The 25679-nt window shown below is 37.5% G+C and overlaps 1 protein-coding gene and 1 long non-coding RNA gene across 13 annotated transcripts in view; one reads left to right on the top strand and one right to left on the bottom strand.

Moving 5' to 3' along the window:
* Positions 1-12176, bottom strand: part of LOC144585965 (uncharacterized) — a 31792-nt gene extending 19616 nt beyond the window's left edge. The window contains exon 1 of the long non-coding RNA XR_013540617.1: positions 423-12176. This is a non-coding gene — a long non-coding RNA (uncharacterized LOC144585965). The remainder of the gene's footprint in view (positions 1-422) is intronic.
* The window catches only part of EYA4 (EYA transcriptional coactivator and phosphatase 4), a 184887-nt gene that overhangs the window by 734 nt on the left and 158474 nt on the right, over positions 1-25679 (top strand). For all 12 annotated transcript variants that reach the window (XM_020779802.3, XM_072996482.2, XM_078383339.1 and 9 more), the window contains exon 2: positions 19873-19973. In XM_020779802.3, coding sequence (XP_020635461.3) covers positions 19941-19973 — 33 coding nt within the window. In that variant the 5' untranslated portion in view covers positions 19873-19940. The remainder of the gene's footprint in view (positions 1-19872; positions 19974-25679) is intronic.

Raw genomic sequence — 25679 nt, 5'->3', positions numbered from 1 at the left:
AAGCCAAGAAGCGTGACAAGGAGCCGCCAACACAAAAAGTTGTTGACGGCTGGAGGCTTGGCCGGAGCGGCGAGTTACGCGGAATCCGTTTCGCTCTTCGCGTCACGGGACTTGAGATGCAGGCAGAGAGGTCGTGTGGGTGGGTGGGTGGCTGCCTGTGCGCGCCGAAGCGACATGCGGAGTTTCCCTGAGAAGGGGAGACCTTCCTTGATCGTCGTTGGAGCAGCAGAGACTCCGTCACCCGCCCCTTCCCTTTTCCTCAGGTGATCGAGGCTCCTCTGGCTTCTTTATTTGTCCCTAGTATGAAGTCGTTTGGGAAACTTTTCCTCCTGCTTCTTTCGCTCTCGAGGTCCTCGTTCGTTGAGGGAAGGGTTTTCCTTCTTCCTTAGCTTGTTGTGTGGGTGTAATAAACGTACTCTTACCGGTAAGACGGATCAGTCGACCACTTGTTGGTCCTCCTCCGCTGCATCTCCAGTTTTCGTTTTTTAAGGATTTATGATTTCGTTTTCCTTGGGTTTCGTTGCATTTCTCAGTCGAGTGGTATTCCACTGAGGATAGTGGTCCCGGCGGTGTTTACCAGAGACATCGTGAGAGTCTCTAAAAGTCTGGTGCGAGAATTTGTATTGCCCTGGTTGACAGCAGATGGAAATGCAGCATTGACAGAGTAGAAATAAGAAACTCGTACTGGTAACTGTGGGAATATATACCAACTTTCTTGGAGCAACCGTAGATTTTTTTCTCTCTCTCTCCGCCCCCTCCCCTTCTCGTTTTGGATTGTTAAACTTGGATCTGGAATATGTATTATTTTGCTGAGTTCAGAAGTTGGATTTTTCTAGCCTTCATGTTTTCTTTAAGGCAGTAGGAATGTGTCTTTACTAGAAGTTGCTGTTGATGAGACAGTCCGATTTGGGGGCTACCAGTAAAATGAAATGCGGACAGATTTCTAGGCTGTTGTGGAGTCGAAAGGTACAAGAGGTAAGGTTGCTTTTTGTTGGTGCGCTTGCTTCGTATTTATCTGAGGGGAAAGTGCTAATTAGCATAGAATATCTACTGCTTGTGTGCCTCTTTCCACTTTTCCTCTTGGTGTTGGGAACAGATTAGTTACTTTCCTGATGGAGTTGGGGGTCTCTTCACGAGACGTAAAGAATACTGCAGGCAGGACTTAATGTTTTGGTCTGAAAGCGCTTCCACGTGGAGGAATCTCTGTTACTACTTGAAGTAACATAAGTTTCTGTGCTCAGTTCAGTGAACTTTTTGGTCTTTGATATTTTTTTTGCCTGTTATGTGCTAGGTAAAAGATAAACTGGACAATGTGTTTTTGCTTTAAGTTTTATACAATCAGAAGAGTATTCTTTTTACATATATATAACAGCATGATATTCTGAAATGGCCAATTGTGTTTACCTGTCTTTCTCTTATATAGAGTGCTATGGGGAAAAACAAATGTGATTGAATTCAAATTGTTTGTTTTTAAAAATTGTACACTGTCCTATTGTTTGTATCCATTTCATTGTGATGCAGCTGAGCAATATTAACATACAGGAGTGCTGGTTTTATGAAAATACTTTTGTGACTATGGATTGTTACTGAGGACGGAATTATATATTACAGATGAATATAATTGGAAGTTTTGTTCTTTTATTTCACTCTATAGTAAAGGGTTTAAACACAAAATCAATATATTGCCATTCTCTGATTGCCATGACATGAGATTTTATGGTTATTTTGATAAATAATAAAATGAACAGTAATTCATCTAATCAGGCGTTCATTTAATTAGTGTTATTGGTCGTTCACTCATCATAAACATGGAATTAGCTTTGTATTAAAATACAAGAAACATTATTTAATTTTTTGAACAATTACAATATTTTCACCTGTTAATCTGGGTGGAGTCCTTTTATGTTTAATCTATTACATAACACATCCCTTAATCTCCACTTTCCTTCTTGCTCATTTCTTCTTGATCATTATTTGTTTCTTTGAAGCAGTTTGCATCCAGATACTAATTTTTCTCTGGTTTGCCAGCCTTGCTTTGATTTCCAAAGTGCCTTTGCACTTGAGACACAGGTTATTTTGTTTGTGCACCAATGCCGTATTTCATTGTAACTGAATTATACTAAGAATAATGTTTGCATCCTTTTTATCATACTGTAGAGAGTATGGTACATGATATACTGTGTATTTGTGAAGAAGGAAGCTCATGATGTCAAATCATTGCCCACATTACTGTTACACAGTATACAGTTTGGTTATTAATCATATTTTAATTCAATGCAAATATTAGTCAAAAGACAAAAAGCAATATGTTTACACATGTTTCATAGTTGTGATTGTTAACAATAGTTTTGTATGCTTATGGCACGGCGTTTTTGGACTTTTTGTCCCTTTGCAGTAGAAATTTGTGTTGACATTAATTTATGTTGAAAAATTCAGTAATTGACAGAGTTCTAAAACTCTAAATCATCCCATCAAAATCTAGAATTTTTCCCTTGTGTAATATGGCTCAATATGACTTATTACATATACTAATTAGAAATAAATCTTTAGGCTACATTCTGTCGCACACACTAAACAGGTCTGCTGATTATGATTTGAACTTGGTTTCATAGTAGTCTTTTAGGAATGGGATTCTAGTTGTTTTTGCAGCATCAGTTCTGATTTAAACAAACTTAACTATATTTATTTGCAAATGGTCACTTTTCACTAATATAGTCTTGTTAATTCTAGTACTGTGTAATGTTATATTGTTCTACAGCTTACTGTTGACTAAGTTCCCAAATGTTCTAATTTTATAGAGGCAGCAAATTTACATGTGTTGACCAGTAGGGCTTCCAGTTTTCTGTAATTATGTTGCTTACTTGTCCTGAAAGTGAAACTGAGGTCAGAAGTTGGATAGATCACTTAGTCTTTTATATATAAGGCATTTATTTATTTGTTTATTGGCAAAAGTTAATATTTTAAAATTTGAAAATGAAGACCTAGTGATCTCAGACTAAAACAGTTTTTCTTTTTTTTTTTACATGAGTTTATTCTACATAGTTTTATATAGCAGCTGCTGATCATATTTCATAGAGCTGTTAAAGCACTTAAAACCTAAAATTAGGTACTGTCTGGTAGTAAATATTTCAAATTGCTGCTTGAAGAAATAAATGGAGAAGGGGTCTCTAAAATATATTGCTCGACAAAAGCAAGTACAGTACTGTACGGATATACAATTAAATATAACACATAACTGAAAATATACATCCTCTATTTAAAATGCCTTTTGTTTTCACTATAAATGATTGCACTGACTCCTTGAATCTTCTGTTCCAAACAGTCCTTTTAGAAGTGTACAATAGGAAAACTGTTATGGATCTGTTATGACTCTTCTATTGTGTTCTGGAACAAAAGGGACCACACTCATCTGCTTTGGTGATCAGAGTTTTATTCCTCAGAAGTGTTACCTTTTCTCTTATTTCAAACCTGACATACAGTGAATTTTATAAAACAGCATTTGATACTTAAATACTGTTTTTGTTTTTATCCAAAAAAGGTTAGAATAATAATTATTGTGAATGGTGCTTGGGACTAAAAATAGACGTGCAGATACAGTAGTTGTCAAGTCCTCTAAAACATATAAATCATCTTGGTAATACAGTTTTAGTAGCAACATCTAGCCTATTAGATTAATGTCATTTAATGTCACAATATAATAATATAATGTTCTCAAATGTTTTTGTGACTTCAGAGCTTCTCCTAGTAGCTATCTTGAACAGTATATAATTTTTTATGATAAACGTTTGTTGCAATTGAAGCATCATCTTGATTTTAACAGTGTTTCTTCTTTCTTCAGTGTTTTCACACATAGTTGGATTGATACATTGAGTATATTTTACACTTTGAGCAATGATTTGATAAGAAACAAAGCTGATTTGTTATGCACAATGTTTTTTTGTGCAAAAATTGATTGTGTGGCTTAATTATAACATTTCGGTCTCATTGAAAAGGACTAATGGTTCTTCCAGGCATTTTGATCTTAGTTATCCTTCAGAAACAATACCATAATTGTCCATACTTTTTTACAAAGTGCAGTTAAAGTTAGCTACCCAAACCATGGTATATGCTGATTTATTTCAAACAAATCCTAGGCCAGATTAACAGCATTTCAGTTTAGACATTAATACTAAATTGCAGCGATCTAAAACTGAAGCAGGAACTTCCCATCTTCTCCTTGCAGATGCACAGAAGGAAGGAAAAAGAAGGATTGAATAAGCCCAAGGTTCACCACAATTCATTCTGCAAATCAGGATTTGGTAGGCAGTAACATCAGCTGCATATTGGAAATCACAAGAAACCTAAGTAAACTATTCATTAAGCATGAAGTTGATAGTTCATAAATTACTCTAAGTATGGAAAAAGATCACCAACGTATTTATGATCTGGAGTTAATGAAGCTAACACAACATAGATTCAGTTCAGTAAATGACAGTACAGTTTGAATCTTGTTTTGTGGAATTTCAAATGGGCATCTATACTTGGAGATTTTATTCAAAGACAGTTTTAGTTTCCTTAGTAATGAAATGCTTTGCAATTTTTAAAAGTTACTGGTGAATTGATGGTTTATTTGTTGCAAAATTAGAAGCTAAGGAAAACAGTCTGGAAAAATCTGTTATGCCAGTTAGTAGCATTGATTGCATTTTCACATCACAATAAACTCAGGTTTCTTGTGATTTCCAAAATACAGCTGATGTTATTTGCTACCAAATCTTGATTTGCAGAATGAACTGTGGTGAGCCCTTTCCTTTCATTCAGTGCATCTGTAAGAAGATGGGAAGTTTCTGCATCAGTTTTAGATCACTGCAATTTAGCATTAATAGCTAAACTTGGAACTGTTGTTAATCTTGCCTGGGATTTGTTTGAAATAAGTCAACATTATAATCCATGGTTTGAGTAGCTAACATTAAGTGCACTTTTTTGGATTCATATGAAATAACAAAGTTGAGTTCTGATAACCTGGTTGTGATAAACTTTTATTTGTTGTGAAAATGAATATAGCTATTATTCTGCATTTAAAGCCTGTGGGGTTATGTCAAGGATGGAGAATATATGGCTGTGGATATGCTGATGGACTGGAATCACTATGATTCCTCACTATCGATTGTACTGGCTAAAGCTGATGGTAGTTGCTGTCTTCTGGTATAAGGAGGGCCACATGTTCCCAACCATTGAGTTACACGTTTATTAATGTGGGTGATATTTGTAGCAGAATATTTGGAAGGCTTGCAGTGTGGTGAAGTAATGTAAAATAATGAAGGTTAGTTTTCAGTTGTTTGCTTAAAAAGTTCATACTTGTACTGTAGAAATTATGCATATTTCGGTTGACTATTATCTGTAAATTTTCTTTAATTTAGGTTGATATCATGGTATTCTTTACATATGTACTGTATATTATTTATTTTCAGTTTCTAGTAGATAAGTAGATGTCAGTGTAAACGTGACAATATAATTCCAACAGTTAATTTGGAAACTGTAGTTCAGTTGCTTTTTGAACACTCTGCTAAGCTAGTTAAGGTTGATATGATTTCATTTATTGATTTGTAATAGATCAGAAAAAAGGAAGAAACACTGGTTAGTTTTTCTTACCAAGCAGGAAGTACAGTATTGTATAATGAAGTTGTAGAATAAAGACTTGCAGATTTTTTGTATTTGGATAATGACTAGAATTTAATAATAAGTGCACATGACACTATAACATAATATTTTAGTACAGTGTAGCATCTATAATTTGTTTGGTGATGTTTAAGTTAGCAGGTTAATTCATAGTTAGCAGTTTTACAAAACTGGCATCTCTTTCCTGACCTTAAAATGTATGTGGCTAACATGGTGAAACAACCTGGGCCTCAAGTATAACTGATAATGAATGGAAAGCAAATGCATCTGTAGTCCTATAGTCCATGATCTGAAACAAATGCAGCTAGTCCTAATAGTCTGTGGGATTTTTTTTTAAAAAAAATAATATAAAACATAGCAGCCCATGAAATCACATGGCAAATCACTTTTTGGACTAAAGGAACTTTAAAAAGAAGTTTCTAATTTGACAAGAAGTTATGCTAAATTTAAAAAGATCTCGCTTAGTTTTCCTGAAATCTACAGCTGTTAGCCTTTATCTGTAATTAATCTGTTCTGTGGCCTTTATCTGTAATTAAACCAAGAACCTTTTAGGAGGTACGTAGGGGGTGATCAGGTGAGTAAAGGTTCCACACCAAGTGAGCATGGGTGGTCTGTTCCATCTAAAGGAGACTGAGGCTTATCAGTGTTCACGTCTGTGTTGCAGTCACTTCTCTAGGAAAATAAATCCTTGTAAGTCCTTATAAATCCACTTTCCCTAGTTTTGCCTCAGGAGGTTTTCCCACCAGTTTAAAAGCTAATTAAGTGCTGTTTATGTGCTTCAAACTTGGGAGTCAGTAACTCTCAAATGAATTCTCCATGGGAAGTGCTGAAGTGTTAAACTCCACCCACCAGAACAAGTTCTCAAAAAAAAGAGAGAAGCCACCCCCTGAGCCAGAACAAAAAAACAAACAACCAAATAAACAAACAAAAAGGATGGGAAGGCAAAGAAAATGCATGGCTCTTATTAGCATGTGTGTTGTTTCATCAACAAGGAGAAAACTGAAATGAACAGTACCTAAAAAGGTACTTTCACCAGAGAAATGCTTTGATTATAGAAGACTGTAGGCATATTAAAAAGCAATTATAACATCTTTAAAACATGCTCCTTAACCCTCCTTTAAGTGGTCCCTCCCTTAAGTGAAGAACCCACTGTTTAAGTGATCATTAATTTTAAAATCATGAAATAGTGGCTTGGAATAAATGAGTGCTTAATACCAGTTTAAAAATCTGGTTAGTTGTACCTTCTATCAAGTCTATACTGGTATAGACTTATGCTTGTCTGTAGACGTAAGTCCCACTAAGGTCATTTGAACTTTCTCCCAGGGTTCAGCATTTAATGTCTGAAAGAGTTGTAATCTGTATAGTAGAATAGGCAGAGTGTAGTGGAGAGAATACATGTGATTCCCAGTGTTGCTTTTGTCATTTTGGATAGAAAAATGGTGCTTTGCTCCTGGAAACCTCCAGGAGGTGTTGCAACTCTAAACTTTGAAAGACTTCTGCTAGTCAGGGTGAAGCAGTCTTGATGATATGGCAAGCTTAGTCTGGTGTGTGAAGACTGAAAAGTTACGGTTCTTGGTGACTTTATTTTACCTTTCTTGTCGGCTGCAACATCATTTTATAGGTAAAACTGGATTCGAGCTTAAAATAAAGACTGAAAGTAGTAGGAGCATTATTAGCAACCTCATTTTTTTTGCATTGAAATACTATAATTCCCTACCTCAGCCGTGGAAACTCATTTGTGTGTGTGTGTGTGTGTGTGTGTGTGTGTGTGTGTTTGTGTGTGTGTAATGAAAAAAGACTGCTTAAATGCCTCACCTTGAAAGTTGTATTAGTTGCTGTTAGTCAGTTTGGGGTTGATAGCACATAATAAAAAATCCCATATTTCATACACTGGAATGTTGTGGATGGTGCCCCTGAGGAAGGCCCAAAAATTTGCCACTCAAAACCGGTGGTCCCTCCCTCACTTTGTAACTTGCTTCCACCTGAAGTACAATTAGCCCCATCCCTCCTTGGTTTCAAGAGACAAGTTAAAACTTTGCTTTTCTCACAAGCCTTCTGTGGCCTTCTCCAAGAGTAATTTTGCTGATCAGTGGAGCTCCCCCCCCTCTGTTTATGTACCTGTCCTGTTTTTGCCACCTTTATTGTCTTTAGTATTTTTAATATTATAGTCTATATTTTTTCTAAGTATTTTATCTTTTGTTCTTGTGTTCCACATTTACCAACTATGTGGGTGTTATTGGGGTTGTTTATATTATGTTATTATGATTTGCTTGCCACTCAGAGTAGTGGCTCTGCCACTAATAGGGTGGGATTTTGTGTTTGTGTGTGTTTGTACATATATATAAAATTTTGGGAGATCCATTTAAGTCTAATATAAAATTAATTGAAGATCTCAGTAAGAAAATAGAAGTTGATTGAGATGTCTGCAATTTATAAATGCACATATGGCTGTTCTAATATTTTGTACCTGTTATTTCTATGACACTTAATGAATAATTGCCAATGAATAATGCAGCCTACAGAACTTCAGAAAAGTAGAAGGTGGAAGTGCTTTGGTTAAACAGCTGTGCAATGTATGTATAAGTAGTACCGGTAGCAGTCATTAAAATGTGCAGATGTTCTTGAATTAAGAAAATTTCAGACTCAAATTTTGAATACAGTATTCTACATTCTTCTATTATTGCTATCATGAACAAATTTTCTGGGAAAGATAATATAAATATAATGAAAGAGACATGTTTTCAAATGGCTATCTCTGTGGACTGATTTAAATATTGTAAATTTGGTCTAAAGATGTATTTGTAATGCTTACCATACTTAAACAATTATGTTCAAAGGTAGAGGAATGAAGCATAGTGACTTCTTAAATGAAAATTTATGGCATAGTTCACTTTGCATTCTCAAGTGAAGGTAGTTCTCTGCACAGGTGAAGGGTTATATGGAAAAGAAAATACAGAATGAGAAGTCTGCATTACAGATTTGTCTTGATTTTGGGGGATGGAGGAAGTTGGAGACAATGAGCCAGATCATTTTACCTATTTATGCTGGCATAGCATAAATACTGTAGTGTATCCTTTGAAGACAAATTGCTCTAATGTAAGAAATGATGATGGACGCCGACCTACCTACCCACCCACCTTATTTATTAAGAAGACATTATCAATTGCATACTGCCCAAGATGCAACAGATATTTTCTATTATGCTTTCTTGACTTGGGACAATTTGCCTTCAAGAGTTAGGCTAGAGGCAGTCACGAAAGCAGCAAAATCAGGGAGCTAGACGGGGTACACATTGTATTTGTCCTCAGCGTTGAAGGGATTGTCACTCTTGAATTGGCCTTCTCAGCCACACTAGACGCTGTTCCAAATGCTCCATGCAGAGCACAATACCATAGTCTTTCAAGACTGAAGGATGCCTATGAAGTATGAAAGAGGATTTTGGCAGTTCTCTTTGTTGAACATTATTCTGTGGTAATCTTGGAGCTCCACATTGTCCACTTAGTTTTCTTAGAAATGCAGATAGACACCAGTTAGATCTAGTTGCTAATCCCAACATGCTTTCTCAGCACTTAAGTGAGTCCCACTGATTCTGTGGATCTGATTAAGTTGGGACTAAACATTGAATTAGGCTCTTGAATATACAGTAAAACTTTGTCTTCCTCTCCTATGTGCAGACATCATTCTCAATCTCCTACATCAACCTTAAGCAGACACTACTTTTTGCTACTATTTTCTCCTGCATACCCCATTCATCCTCTCTCTCCCCCACAATTTGATTTTGCCTCATATACTGTATATAGATACCTTACCTTCCCTTCTACCAAGCTCTCACACTGTTCTCTCATGCTTTCACACACCTACACTTTGCAGACTGCCTGTCAGTTGGTCCATATTTGGCTTATTCTGATAGGAGATTACTTGACTGGGCTGCCAAGCATACTAGAATGGAGGTAAAGAGCAGCATGAGACCTCTGTTCAGCTGATTTGGGCTGAAAAGGTCTGTTCCCCTTCTAGCATGCACTGCAAGGAATAGAACTGTCATAAGAACATAAGAGGAGCCCTGCTAGATCAGACCAAGGGCCATCCAGCTTTCTGCATCTCACAAGATGCCTCTGGGAGCTCACGAGACAACTAGATACCTGTCTCCTGATACCCTTCCCCTGTGTCTGGCATTTTCTTTGAAGCCTGGAGATTATACATCCCCATCATGGCTTGTAACCTGTGATAGACTTTTCCTCCAGGAATCTGTCCAATCCCCTTTTAAAGGCAGATAGCCCAGATGCCATTACGACATCCTGTGGCAAGGAGTTTTGCAGACTAACAACATGCTGGGTAAAGAAATAATTTTCTTTTGTCTGTTCTACACCCTACCTCCTCCTTTCCTCCGCCTGGAGTATTGTGTACAGTTCTGGTCACCACCCCTCAAAAAAGACATAGTGGAACTTTCGGGAAAGGTGCAGAAGAGAGCGACTGAAATGATGACTGGGCTGGGGCACCTCCCTTATCAGAAAAGGCTACAGTATTTAGGGCTCTTTAGTCTGGAGAAGAAACATCTGAGGGGGGACATGATTGAGATGTATAGAATTATGCAGGGGATGGATAAAGTGGATAGAGGGAAGCTCTTTTCCCTCTCATGCAATACCAGAACCAGGGGACATCCACTTCAATTGAGTGTTGGGAGAGTGAGAACAGACAAAACAAAATATTTCTTTATGCAGCATGTTGTTTGTCTGTGGAACAAATTATCCCAGGATGTGGTGATGGCATCTGGCCTAGATGTCTTTAAAAGGGCATGCCATGCCCCCCCAACCTGTCCATGGTTGAGAAAAGGTTGGTGACCACTGCTGTACAGGAAGCTGGACTAGATGGGCCCTTGGGCTGATCCAGCAGGGCTCCTCTTATGTTATTATGTTCTTCTGGGAAATGGAGGGAAGAGCAAGCTGAGAGAGGTGTGTTAAGTGATTGTTGTGGATTGGCCAGAGGAGGTGAGGATGCTGTATGATTGAGGAAGCTGATTTTGAATGTGCCTGGCTCTGCAGATTCCTCAAATAAAGCAGCAGTTTGAGGTTGTTGGTGGTTGTGTCTTAGGAAAAGGCTAAACACCACACACACTTCATCTATCTTTGGTGCCAGCTGCCTCCCAAATCGATTTTAAAAGCAGAACTAAATTTAACCTGAACTGAGACACATGTGAAAATAGAGAAGGTAGTTACGATTGCTCAGTGGATCAACAGATAAACAATATAGTGTTCCTTGAGTTTTTCTGTATCCATTCTTAAGATAAGGTATGGAATATGGAAATTCTTGGGAAGTTGTACTTTAGCAAAGTCTTTTGCAGAGTGGCTCCTGGAATGTCAGAACTGGAAGGTATAAATGTACAGTAGACTTATTACGTCTTTCGGCAGAGACCCGGGTTCTAGTAATTTTAGCTCTGAAAAGGGAGTACTTGTTGTAGAGATGATTTAGACTTTAAGTTTCAGAAGGATAACTGCAGAGACTAAGGAAGTTATGATGCTTTTAAAAGAGTTTGACTTTTTAAAACAGCAGTGAATTGTGACGCCATTAGAAAACAGGAAGCATGATCACTCCTTCCGTCAACAAAAGTGATTGGAGAGCTCTTCAACACAACACCCTACCTCCTCCTTTCCTCCAGCAGAGATGTTTTGGGCAGCATAGCATGCCATTCTGAAGTCTAAAGGTTTAATAAAGCTTTAAGTGGTGTCTAGATTCACCTCTCTTAGCTTTGGATGGAAGCCCACTTTACCTCAGTCCTTTGGAAGGTCCAGCACAGTTAGAATGTGGCCTCTGATGAAATGTGATAGCTAGAGAAACGGAACATTTCATTACTTTGCACAAGAATAATAACAATTAAATCCATTAATACTGGAGAAATCCAGACAGAGCTTCTTATACTGTTGTATTTCATCATAATTCTTTTTCTCATCATTTTATGCCTTGTCAAAGCTAACCATCTTTGGCTCTCAGACAGATGCTTCTTCTTTTTTATTATTATTATTATCATGCTTTGCATTCTTGTAGGATACTAAATAACTACCTGTCTACACTAGATGATTTATCTGACTTAATAAAGGAGAGAGCGAGCATTTTACTAAAGAGTCCATACCCATGGACTTTTTCCTTCTGCCCTTTGCTAGATTCATTTCTTTTAGCAAACATGGGGTGGAGGGCTGGTGCTATTGTGCCTGCTCCTTGATAACACACAGCCTAATGTAGCAACACAGGAGTTGTTTTGACCCTGTTCTCTGCAGTGTGCTGGTCCTTTCAACTCAAAGCTCAGTGGTTTAGGTGTCTGGCCTTGGAGTTAGAGATTGGGAGCTGGATTCCCCACTGTGCCTTCTTGACAGGGTCTGGACTCAGTGATCCATAGGGTTGCTTCCAGCTCTGTAGCTGTAAGATGATGCTGATCAATGTTTGGGTAGCTTACAATGTACTGCCATGTCTTGTGTTGGCACAGTAACATTATTATTCTACCAGCTGGGAAAGGAAGAGTTAATTTTCAGCTTGGGAATCCTGGCCACAGAGGTGCCTCAAGAGCCCACTCCAGATCCGTCACCAGTGCTAGCTGCTCCGGATCCTGGACCGCTGCCTGCCAAAGTGTCAGCACCGCAGCTGCAGCTGCCTCTGGAGGTTTGGCTGTCGGGGGGAAGAGGAGTAGTGTCCTGGCAACATATGGCTTGTGTGCCTGCAGAAGGGGCTTTGCTTGCTAGCTGTGGCATGCGTGCCATAGGTTCGCCATTGCTTATCTAGGACATACACTGGAATGGTAGGTAAATATTCAGCAGGATTAGAGAGTAGGTGATTCAAAGGATCTGGAAGAGAAGAAATATCTGGAGGAGATAACTGCTCTGGAAGATTGGGAAATAAACTAGCAGTTGAGTAGCTTTGAACATCTGAAAGTAGGAATGAAAAGACAAGTGGAGAAAACAAATCACCTTTGAATGAAAGGAGATGTCCGCTGTTCACCTATCACTTGATTGCAAAACAGAAATAAGTGTTCTGTTCTAAAATTTATTTAGCAAGCAAGCGTGTGTATAAAAAGCTTAAAGTTATACATTTGTATAAAGTATATAAGAAATGGATGAGTATATTAAAATCTACAGTCCTTTTATATAAAACCTCAATTCATGTATATAGGTAGCATTCAGCCAAAAATGAACTAAAAAACCAGTATCTTACTATACTGTAGCTTAAAAACGTAAACTTAATATTCAGAGGCCCCATTCTTAAATATACATTCTTAATGTCAAAAAGGAGGGAAATACATAAACTCTCATACAAGTCACTTAAAATATATTTTGTGAAAGCATTTTCAAATATTATAAAAGCATGGCATTGCAGAGTGTTACACATTATAAATAAGTTACATCTTATTATGTAGTTCTTACCCACTCCTGGCAGAGATTTTCCTCCCTCTCTCAATAAAAACAAAGCATGTGTCTTTCTCCATTCTGAAATAGCATGTAATCTCCCTATTCTTATATTACCTTGTTCTGGATATAGTCAAAAAATATCTTCATCATTAGGGCTTGAAAATTTTTTGAATTTCTCACCAGTCAGTCAAAAATTTCACCAGTCAGCATGACCGGACTATAGCCTTGGAATTTATTGGGACTGGGAATCACTAATTTATATCCTGCGACTTGTGTTGCTTTATTACCTATGTGTCTGAGGGGTCATGAAACTTGTATTTTGAATGCCTTCCTTTTGAATGTCTCCAGCAAAAATAAAAGTGAAAGCAAAAGTGCCTCTTTAGGAGTCAGGGTTCCCTCACACACCAAGATGTGTCCTCGTTCAGTTGAAATTGGGAGCAGGGAATCTCCATATTCTCCAGCATGGGACTACTCTATATTCTCCTGCAGAGCTATATCTACGTATGTGCCACTTGAACTCTTCTCATGAGAAGAGGGCAGTTTTCTTTTGTCATGGGAGGCGGGAGGGGAGGACTGCAGGATTAAAGAGGGAGAGACAGTTGGAGGGGAAGGAGGCAGGGAGGGAGGGAGCTGTGACTCGTCCAGCAGCATTTTTCACTCATTACAGGCGAGTAGACGAGTGCATTTTTCAAGCCCTGTTCATCATAGTTTGGTCTTGCCAGCTTCTGAGAAACATGTTAAGGGTCACAACTTCAGGTTTTGTGGAGTCCAGGGCCTTCTCAAAATCTGGCTAGCTGTCAAACCTACAGTTCAATGCATTCCAATGGGGGGGGGGAAATTCACCAAAAATTAACGAAGACTCAGAACAAAGCCAAATTAAGTTTGAAAAGGTTTTACAGGGTGCACTAATGATTCCAAGCATTTTAAACAGTTTTTGAACATTTTAAGACACACTTAAAATAGTGAAAACGGACACCGCTAAGCGAAACAGGGGGACCTAAACTGTCATCGCTAAGTGAAGCAAGGTCCCGAACATCGCTATGCGAAATTTCCCCATTGAAAACATTGCTAAACGGAGTGCAAGATCGCTCCAAAAACTTCATCGCTAAGTGAATACATTGTTAAATGAGGCAATCGCTAAGTGAGGCACCACTGTGCATTCATTGGTACTATGGAATATATAATATTTTATACCTTCTTCTTTCAATAAAATACTTCCCCATTTAAAGCTTGTTATTTTCACTCATATCTTTTATTAAAATCAACATTTAAGAATACTATGTCGGTATATCATCCAAAAGTGTAATACAAATTCCATCTGATCTCCCTTGTTGTATCACATAGCTTGAAAAACAAGTTAGTATATTCACATTTGTCTTTCTTGTTTTGCCATACTTAGCTTTTAAATTGTGTGGTAGCAAATAATGGTTGCCTATGTACATAGTACTTTTCAAGGGGCATATATGATAAGGGGCTAGGTAGATCAGGAAAGGGGCTAGGTAGACCAGGAAAAAGAAACAATGGCTGTGTATGTGGTGCCAGGGAGATTAAAGGGAGAGTATATGACTGTTTCATATGGCCTAAGTTATGATAAGGTAGGATCTGAATGTGTCTTTGAAAATGTTATTTAACATAAACGGTTACCTATCAGTACCTGTATGTTCATATCCAACTAAAATGGATAAACAGAAAGATTTGAGAGAAAGATACTGTACTTATTGAATGGGAAATCTGGAGTTGTCCTCATCAGGACAGTTTAAAACGTATGTAGTTGTTTCTTTTAAAAATCTTGGGACATAAAACACTTCATCAGCTTTAAATCCACATCTGCGGAAACAGCTGCCTCTTCCACACTAATTTATCTGTAGGTTTAAAACTTTCAATAATAATTTTAAAAATATTGTAGTTGAAAACATGTGCTGTGTAATGGAAATGCAGTACAGTATGCACTCTCTGTTTCTAATCTGGTCTGTCACTGGAGTGAAGCATGAAAGCAAATTTGGAAACCAGGTTATTGCATCCTAAACTCCTTGTGTTTACATGTTATCACTTAATTTTACATACAGTGTATTTTCAAGAAATAATGCTACTCTTAAATTATGTATTGAGTTCTATAATGTTTTTACTGTTGCAGATCTGGACAACTAGAATACCTACAATTATGTGCTTTAAGGGAATTATGGTGACCTCTCAGGGTTTTCTCAGCATAAAATACTCAAAAGTAATTTACCAATCCCTCCTTCTGTTGGCACTCTGCGAGTTGCTCAAGGCTGCACAGGTAGCAGGGCTTTTAATCACATCAGCCACATGTACTTTGCTGATCTTCTTTGGAGCGTCTCTTGAGAAGCCCAGTGGGGATTCAAATTCCTGGCCTCTGGGCTCTGCAGCTGGGTGTTCCAAATACACTGAACCATACCAGCTCCGGAGAGCTGTACCCTAAAAGAAAAGGGCCTCTTCCTGCCTATTATAAATAGTATTACCAAACAGTATTTTTGAAACTTTTTCTTTAAACATGGCTGGGTAGCTCAGTGAGTAAGGCATCTGGCTGTGGAGCTAGAGGTCAGGAGTTAGATTCCTTAGCTGCGCCTCTCATGAGAAAAGCATGTCCATACAACCTTAGGAGAACTGCACAGTCCCCAAGTACACCAAGAAGAAGGAAATGGTAAACCATTTACTTTATACCTAGGAACCCCTGGAAAGTGTTAGTATAAGTCAGAATTGACTTGTTGGCATGAGTGTTAAAACGTTTCTGTAGATTTTATGAAATTAGCTTGTATTAATACATTGAATGTCAGTTCTGTGTGCAAGAGTAGGCCATTAATATCATTAGCCCTGTTATGGATTTCCCTCTAAGATTCATTTCATGAAGTGATTAGACTTACAGAGAAAATTCACTTTCCCCCATTTTCATTAATGTGAGGTGTTTGTAGGGACAGTGTGGTTTATGTCCTTTGCCAAATAGGTGGTGGTGGTTATGTGGATCTTAAGTATCCTAAGCTCTTACATTTTGCTAGGAAATATATTCAAGAGAAGATAGAAATATTGGAAGATGACTTGTATGAGTCAGACCATTGTCCCGTCTAGCCTTATATTGTCAACTTAGATTGGCAGTAATAATTCAGGATTTCAGGCAGGATTATTTCATAGCCCTGCCTGGAAATTCCTGGAATTCCCTGATGGATTCATATCCAAGTACTACTCTGCCAAATCCTGCTTATTTTCCAAATCAGCAACCAAAATCTGCTTGCTCAGGGGAGGGTAGTGTGTTAAGTCCAACTGACTATGATGACTATCCAGTCAAGCACCAGTGTATAAGAGGTCATCCCTGTGAAAAGCAAAGAAGCCTCATTAGGCTTCATTTTAGGAAGCAGAACCCTCTTTTCCACTTCAAAACTAAATATTAGATCAGTTTGTCTTAGATATAGTAGTCTTTCAGATTTCATCTTCTTGAACTATGTAAAGCCTTATAAGCTTTGTTATCTGATTCTCAGCCTTCTCAGATATTTCATTGCAGGAGCTCTATGTGCATGGTAGAAGACTGTTAACAAGCCTGCCTATTGCATCCTGCACATGCTGTCTCCTTTGAACCAAGCCCAAGAGAAGCCCTGCCTTGAGTGTATTTAAAGTAGTCCATTCTTTGAGACTATCAACATCTGGATCAGTGTGGCCAGACTGTACCACCAAACCTGGTAGTAGGTATTCTTTGCCACTGAGGCCTCTAGTGGCAAAGATAACAGCATCCTCTCAGTCACTGTTTTTTTTTTCCTTTTGCAGGATTAATTTTTTAATTAGATTATTTAAATATTTTACACATGAAGATTGATAATCCATGCAGCTCCCTTCCCTTCCCTTCCGTCCTCTCATCTCCTCAAAACTAATATGCAAAAATCTACAGTTTTGTTTACGAGTTCCCTAGATAATTTTTTAAAATATATGCTACATTTCCTTTATATTTTTAGAGTAGATTATTTTTTCCTTGATGTCAGTCAATCAATCAATCAATCAATTGTTTATTTACGGTCAAAGACCAGCAATATATTACAATTAAAATATAATTTCCATAACCTCTAAAAAACAGGTGATTCATTTTGAAACATTAACTTCCATGTTGACATCTACCTTTAAGGCACCTAATAGCGTAGTAAGCACAGATTAAACAGAGGCCAAAAGCCATTATTGCATTCATTGTCATAACATTAGGCCAGGGCAACCAGTAGCCTCACAGGGATAGGAGGCTATTGTATGATATTACAGCAGCACAATATTTAGCCACTTGTAGAGTAATGGCTGGGTCTTTGTCTGAAAGCAGCAAAGTTATATAGAAATTTGTATTTCTCCGCAGAAATTTCTGTAGAATGGACAGTAGAAAAGACCTTCACAGGTCTTGATAAAATGAGCAGTGTAACAAAACATGTCCCACAGATTCCATCTCTTCCCCATTACAGGGACATAAACGTTCAGTGTAGGGGATACCTTGAAATCTTCCTTCTAAAAGTTTAGAGGGCAGGAGGGAACTGCAAAAGCAGCCCTCAAGAATTTTGTCTGTACCAGTTCGAGGTGACGCATATTGGAGTGCGCAAATATTTGGGAGCCATAGAGCATTTGGGCTATCATTTTTGTCTTGAATATGTGTAGCACAGATGGCACATGTTGTCCCCCTTTGGTGTAAAAAAACCTAATTAATGCCATGGGACTTTTCTGTGCATTAGTTGCTGCATAATTAATATGGGGGACCAAGACCTGGTAGAATGGAAAATTATTCTCAGATACCTATAGCACCCTACCTGCTCAATGATGTTTCCATTAATAGACCACTTATGTTTTAGTTTCCTCCTATTGAAAATCATCACCTTAATCTTGGAGTAATTAACGGTTAGTTGTTCTTGCATACAATAAAATGATAGAGCTCTTAGCAGTCTTCTCAGTCCAATACAAGTTATAGACAATACAGCATCATCAGCATACTGAAGGATGGAAACAGAATGGGAAGACAGTTTAGGGGGATGAAAATCGGGTCTCGACAAGCTTTCTATTATGTCATTAATATAAAAATTAAACAACTTGGGGGCTAATATGCAGCCCTGTCTAACACCAGTGAAGGTTGGAATTACTTTGGACAGTGCTCCTGATCTGTTACGTAGAACCCGAAGATGGGTATTCTCATATAAACACTGAATTAATAGAAGTAGCCTATTGATATTAGTCTCAAATTTGGCCCAGAGCTTGTCTCTTGGGATCAGGTCAAATGCTGATTTAAAGTCAATAAATGCAGAGTACAGGGCACCACCTTTGAGTGAGGAGTAGTTATATGCTAGATGTTGCAATATTAGATCCCGATGTCTAACAATTTAAGTATATGACTTGAATTTTTGCCTGCTGATTCTCATATAGTCCCTATAAATGATTCTTCCCAATAATTATTTCTATTCTAAACAGCTAGCAGTTAAGTTGGAACTAAATGTTACACTTAACATGGGGCTGCTATCAGATTTGTGCACTTTCCCATAATATTTGTTTTTTTGTGTGAGTGTTCAGCAATAGATAATAATTTGCAAGTGGAGCAAGGAACAAACCAGTAATATTACAGCATGGGTAAACATAACTGGGTATTAGGAGAAATTTTGTAAAATGTGGGACTACCAGTGGCATTGACACATTGACTTGACATTTACATCTACCCATAAATTCATTGTCATAGTCATCATCATCATCATGATCTTAGAACTGCAGATCTAGAAAGGATTGGATCAAGTCCAACCTCTGTGAAGGATATACAGTGGAGAATCAAACTGCCAGCCTCTGGCTCCACATCCAGATAACTAAACCATTGACCAAGGCTTCCCTCTAAGCTGGGCATGTACACAACTCCACCTCCCTCTGCGCAGTTCTCTTCCACCTCGGTGCAGTGATCGTATTTGGTTCTGGTGGCGGAACCCTGCACACGAGGGAGGGTGGGTGGAGGCATCTGCGTGTGCACGGGTGAAGTCATGTGCCCAAGGATGTTGCCATAAGCCAGAGTTGACTTTTATAGCTTATAGTGGCCAGCATCCTATTATCTATGTACAGTACATCAGTGAAGATCGAATGGAATAAATCCCTGCAGTAATTTGCTCCTAGCTAAGGGTCTGCATTTGCATTCTTTGTCATGTATCAGCCATGTGACTTGGTGTATGAAAAAAGTACAAGCTTAAACTCCTTGACTAGCAGCATTTCACCACTGAAATTTGCACTGCGTGGTCTGCCGCCGTGCATAAGTAATAGGATTCTGGTTAGTTAATAATTATTTTAAGTGATATTTTTCTTTTCTTTTTTATTTACAAAAGAAGCACTGTGATGTGTGTGTACATGTGATGTAATAACCAGGTATTATATGATGTAAAATGGGGTTATTTCTTTAGACAGTCTATGTATACGGTAAATAGTTCCAGCGATGTGTACGGAATGATTGACATAGATATATATGAGTAGAACTTGATAGTTAAAGATACCACAACAGAGACTTATGTTGAGAATTGGATTTTGATGAAGGACCTGGTAGCAGCTTAGCTCAAACAGAAGAGAGTTTGAATGTGTTTGCCTAAGACGGTGGATTGGAATCCAGTAGTCGGTTGTAGCAGGAAGAAGATTAGGTAAAAGTTAGAAGCCACTTACTTGACAGATTAAAGGAGACTATAGAGTGACTCATGGTGCAATGTTTCCTCCAGAGTTTATTTTCCTCCCTTTCAGACTGCAAGCTGCACCTGCATCATTGTTGTAATGAAATATTTTATTGCGACTATTAAATCAAAGTAACTCTTTCTTTCCTTACTTTTTTAATAAAAATTAGGACATCCATTTGTGGCTTAAAGGAAGAATACTTTTCTTTGTGGAAGAAAAGCAGAGTGACTAATCTCCATGGAAGACTCTCAGGATTTAAATGAACAGTCAGTAAGTAAATGTTTAACTAAAAACACATTTAAGTTCAATGCATGCCGTGTTTGTTTCTTCCTACATGCCATACAGTTTAATTAAATCTAAAGTTTAGCTAGTGGATATAGATTGTACAGAATACAATAAATAAAGAAGATAATCAATTTATAAGAAACTGCCATTTTATCTCTGAATGTATTTGGCTGGGATTACTGTTCAGAACAGAAATTTAGTCTTCTCCATCTCCTTATGTTATTTGTTTCTGAAGTTGCCTTCAAGCTTCTGAGTTAAGCAGTCATCCTTGCATTATGTAATTTTTTTCAGTCCAGGGGGTACTTTTGATGTAATACTGAAAAATACTCTCTTCATTATTGTAATGAATTTTTAAATAGAATTTTAGAAAATTAATAAGTAATTTGTGAGAAATTAGAAGATTTTGAAATTTTATAGGAGGCAACATGTCATACCAACTAAGATCTTCGAATGTACTGTTGATACACATTATTGAGACCTTTTGGTATACTCCACATTCTTTCTAAACACATTGAAACAGTAGATGAGGGGAATAAACTGTAAAAGGTTTGTGTACCTGATCGAAAAAGATGTGACTTTTGAATAAAAGATGAACAATAATTTGAAGACTCTAAACAGTGAGTATCACTGCTGTGACCAGTGTTAAATGTCCTCTTCACTAATGAAAAAAATGGATGTCTAATTGATTGCTGCTGCAAATTGACAGGGGCACTTTAGATGCTAGATTATTTAAAATGTTTAAATAATCCCAGTCACCCAGAGATTTGGGAACGCTCCAGAAGAATAAATTATATCAAGCACAAATTTAAGGTGTACTTAGAATATATCTATTTTCATAAATGGTGGGGAAAACTACCTGTCTAGGCAGCAGCTGCACTTCTGAGAGAAATGCAAAGTGACTGTATTCATCCTGTATTAATAGAAGCATAATTTCTGGAAGGTAGAAATTAATACTTTTTTGCTTCGTGCTTGTTGTGTCTGATCTGAAGTATCATGTTTCATTATTTTTCCTCCATTTTTATGCCAAGATGAATTATTCTAGTACCGTGAAAGAAACAGCACTGATTCTTTTGATTTGTTAATATTGCCGTTGCAACCTGATTAAATTGTATTCAGCCGATAAGTGAGTGTAGCTTTGAAGTCTCTACAATTAAAAAAAAATAAAGCTGTGACTTTCTGACTCAGTTCAGACCCTACCTTTGTTCAGTGTGACTGCTGGATGTATATGTCCATAACTTGGTGAAAGCAAATGTTTACCATTTGTTCTACATTTTTTTTGTACTTGCATCTTTTTAGGCTTCTTGAAAACTTGAAAATACCATTTTGTTTTGGTTAGTCACATGAAAAGGTTGTTTAATGTTGCCTTTTCTTAGAAGGTGTTTAAGGTGCATGAACATACAACCTTTGTAGTGTTTGTATTTTGAAACACCAAACAAACATGTATTGAATCAATGAATACTTTATTACGGTCAAAGACCAGTAATACAAACATGTATTGAGAATTGTTTTGTTTTACTTTCAAGTGGGTTTACCAAGGTATAGGCTTTCACAGTACATTGGTGCCTCGCTTAATGGCGATAATCCGTTCTAGGAAAATCGCTGTTAAGCGAAAACATCATAAAGTGAAAATAAAAAGCCCATTGAAACACATTGAAAACCTTTCAATGCATTCCAATGGACTTAAACCCCACCATCCAGCGAAGATCCTCCATATGGCAACCATTTTCGCTGCCTATATAGCGAGGAATCTGTCCCTAAACACAGCGGGAAGCCATTTTATTTACCCGGCGGCCATTTTGAAACTGCGGATCAGCTGTTAGAAAAACGTTGTTTTGCAAAGAATCAGTTCCCAAAGCAGGGAACCGATAATTGCAAAGCAAAATTCCCCCATTTAGACCATCATTTTGCGATCGCAATTACGATTGCAAAAAGATCGTCGTAATGCAGATTCGTCATAAAGCGAGGCACCACTGTATTATGAAATAAGTGATCAGGCTTACATTCATTTCTTTACTATAAAATATATTGGAATATAAAGCAAGAATTCAAGAAGTTAAGAGGGCAGAGACCCAAGCTTAACATAGCAAAACCACAGGATGGAATCTCGTTGACAGAGATTCATAATCATAAAGCTGATGGTATTCTCAGCTATATTATTCTTTAATTTAAAATTTCCTATCCCCTCCCTTGAGGTTCTGAGGCTCCCGAGGGATCCCTTTTGACCTGAGGAAGCCTTTGGGAACCTTGGGATGGTGCTTTCATATCTGAAAATCACTGTCAGCAGTCCCAGTCCCAGCGAGGATTTTGGCAAGAATTTGTTGATTCTGGATCTAATTTAAAATACTGAATCCTTTGTAAATTTATTTTACGTAAGTTTAAAGTTTATTTCCAAATTATTAAACATTATCAGTTTACTTTCTTTATGAACAACTTAAATGGGGTTTATAAATGCAAAGTTAATTTTTCTTTATACTTCCTCAACAACCCAAAATAGGAAGTATATGTGACATGCTGCACACCAACAGCATCTATTGCTCAGGTGGAATCAGGAGATGTGAAAGATATCTTCATGTCAAAACAGAACAATCAGTATGGTGCAGCCGTGAACTAGCATGTGCAATATCACTGAAGTCAGTCTCTATATGCTGATAGCACTGAAGATCAGGGAAGTGTTCCCTAGCCCAGAACTATGCCCTGTGCATGCTCATGTGGTTCTGCCTAGCACAGTCCCCTTTGAAGCCACCGGTATTCACGCATATCAGAATAATGGCCATTGCCTTACTTTTGAGTGTTAGTGTCCTCTCACATTGACACTCATGAACCATGGTATTCTACATTTTCAAAATCTAAGTGGGATTGATATGGATATCGGCATCCAAATCCATCTCTTTGATATCATAAGCACCAATCCCAGCTGTAACCAGATAAACAACAAAAGTTACATAGGTTTTTATGCAGTCTTCAGTTCCACTGCCTCCTTCAAGTCAAAATGGTAGCTTCTTTGTGTTAAAGCCTATCCTAAACTGTGGTTTAGTATGATGTGTTAATATGGGCCTTATCTACTGAATCTTGTGGAGAAACTGCCTGCCCTGTCTGCTTTCTTTTTCATTTTTATTTTTTACTTGACTCCACTGGAAGGATGTCTCAGTCTTGCATACTGTGATTCCTGTAGCTGAAGTTGTTATGAATCAAATCTGGGATTTTCTGTAGGCACAGTATGGTGTTCAGTACTGAGCACCAGCATGGCATACAAAATTTTCTGCAGAAAAAAGTAGACAATAGAAGATATTCTGGCAAATTTACCAATGCTGAATTTTTCTATCAAATATTTTCCAGTTTTGAGGAAAATAATAATTTCATGAAATTTATTAGCAACTTTGAATGAATAACAGTACCAGTACAACATTAGAGAAGCTTGGTAGTTTCAAAGTTGTCTGAACCAAGAGAGTAATGATTATGTTTTTAAGCAAGATGAAGGCATAATCTAGATTGGTTGTCCTTTGGCTGTTTTCAGAGCAATGCTTTTCAGATGATTATTCTAGAAAAAGTATATATGAGTATTTATCTTGTATTTATTTGCAAATGTAGTGGCAGGGGGCAACAAAACCACTAATACTGTTATAATCCAAACCAAGATCAAGTTATAAATTCATTGTTTGACGATGTGTTTCAAATAAAAGCCAAACTAAAACTTGTGCTCCACCCCTACGTCTGACAAAAAAACAGCAATTTTTCATTTCTTTTTTTCTGCTAGGGATTTTTTTTTCACAACAACTTCTGTGGGACCTTAATCTTTGTACTACTCTGTTCTACAGTTACATGCCAAATAAAAATCCTAAGTTGTGTTGTCTCTGTTTGGAGTACTGGCCAATATTTCAATAACATTTTCTGGAAAAATCATATAACTAACACTGAACAATGGCCACTCTTATTTTTATGGTATTACCTAGAGATTGGACTTTCAGATTAACACAAGTGGGGGAATATGACATCTATTTTCTTCCATTTTTGGATTCCTTTCTTAATTTTCTAAAGTGAGCCTTTGGACCCTGAATTATTTTATAATGAAAGAGAGGATCACAAAAAATTGAGATTTCATTTGGATTTTTTTATTTGGATTAGACCCATGCATAAAAACTCCTCATTAATATTGCAAAAAATAAATAGTATTGTGAATCTTGCAATGAGAGCTGTCGGTTGCCAATCAGGATTCAGAGAACACCCTAGAAGTGGGAAGGATGTACGGGAAGAGTGATTCTTTGAAAGGTATCAGAAAACTGAAACAGTTGTTCTGTTTGCTCCTTGGTCACATATTTCCTCCTGCCGCTGGGAGAGCTCCTCTATCATTTTCCATTTTGTATTTGGATTGTTATCATACTTGCTGGACTGCTGCTGTTCTTCCCCTTTGGGTTATTTTATTTATTCCTTGTTTGCCTATTTGTATTTCTTCCTCTTCAGCCTTTTTAAAATTGATTGAAGGGAGAGGATTCTTCCGTTTCTTTTATGTTTGCTGTTGCCTGGAATACCTCCCCTGGATTTGAAGGATTGCTTCCTGCACTGCTAGATTGAAACCTTCAAAGTGGTAGGGAAGAGAGAAATCTGTTCAGTCCTCATATTCAGTCTACTCTATTGTTTTTGAATTGGTGGGTCAATTGTATTTCTTGCCTTCAGGGAGTGGTTTTTTTAATTGATCCCCCCATATGTGGGGCGCACTGCTCTTGATCTAATGATATTTTTTTTCTCTTTCTCATCTATGCTACTTCCTGTTGATGAATTTATGAGAAGGCAGAGCATGGTGATATAAGGATAAATATGAACTGTGAAGTATTGTTAGTGTCTGCATAGGTCTGATGATAATTGATTTTTCTTTCTCATGTCTCATTGTTGCCCTCTTTTGGAGTAGATAGTTGTGACTTTGCCCTCTTTTTTGAAGTAGTCTTGAGGGTTTTGTAGGACTTAATTTGTTCTTGCAGCGGAAACGTGTACAGATCAAAATGGAAGAATTCGAAAGAGACATTCCCTTTGTATTTAACTAAATAAATGGTACCCAAATGAGTAGAAGAGACACTCCGCTAGAAGATCCCAAAATCAATGAAATCCAAATGTTTTCCCTGTGTACATGCCTTGTCAACTTAACTATCACTTACTGTATCAATTCCCCCATCCCATTATGTCTCTACAGAAAATGGAACACTAATGCATATGAATGCAAAGTATTGCAGATCTTATTTTACAATGTTCCAAAATTGCTACCTGTGTTCTCTCTTAAGACAGAATGAAATGAAGACATAGTCCATTATGATACTTGATATGCTTACATGTATAGAAGTACTATGACTGCATTCCAGTCAACATGCTCATTAGGTGAACTGCAAATGACAACTTAGGCGTTGAATTTTATAATGATCTCTTTGAAGCAATGCAATACCTGCATTTTGAAAGGTAAATATGTACACATGCACAGACTTCTGCAGAATTTTCTATAGTTTTTGAGGATGTACAGTAGCCGTAGGAAATCTGTTGAATAATAGCCCCAAATGAATTGTGTGCCGGTTAGAGTAAGAATGTGGGCCTTTAGTAGGGTTGCCAGATGTCTGGCAAAAGGAGAACATGTCCTACTTTTCAGGATCATGTCCTTCGTCTGGCAGGCAAAACTAAAAAACTTTAAAATGTCCGGCTTTCTAGGTCCTT

This window comes from Pogona vitticeps, chromosome 1 (assembly GCF_051106095.1).
Source record: "Pogona vitticeps strain Pit_001003342236 chromosome 1, PviZW2.1, whole genome shotgun sequence".
NCBI classification, from domain to species: domain Eukaryota; kingdom Metazoa; phylum Chordata; class Lepidosauria; order Squamata; family Agamidae; genus Pogona; species Pogona vitticeps.
The sequence above is the reverse complement of the archived record's forward strand: the minus strand, read 5'-3'. Positions and strand labels throughout refer to the sequence as shown.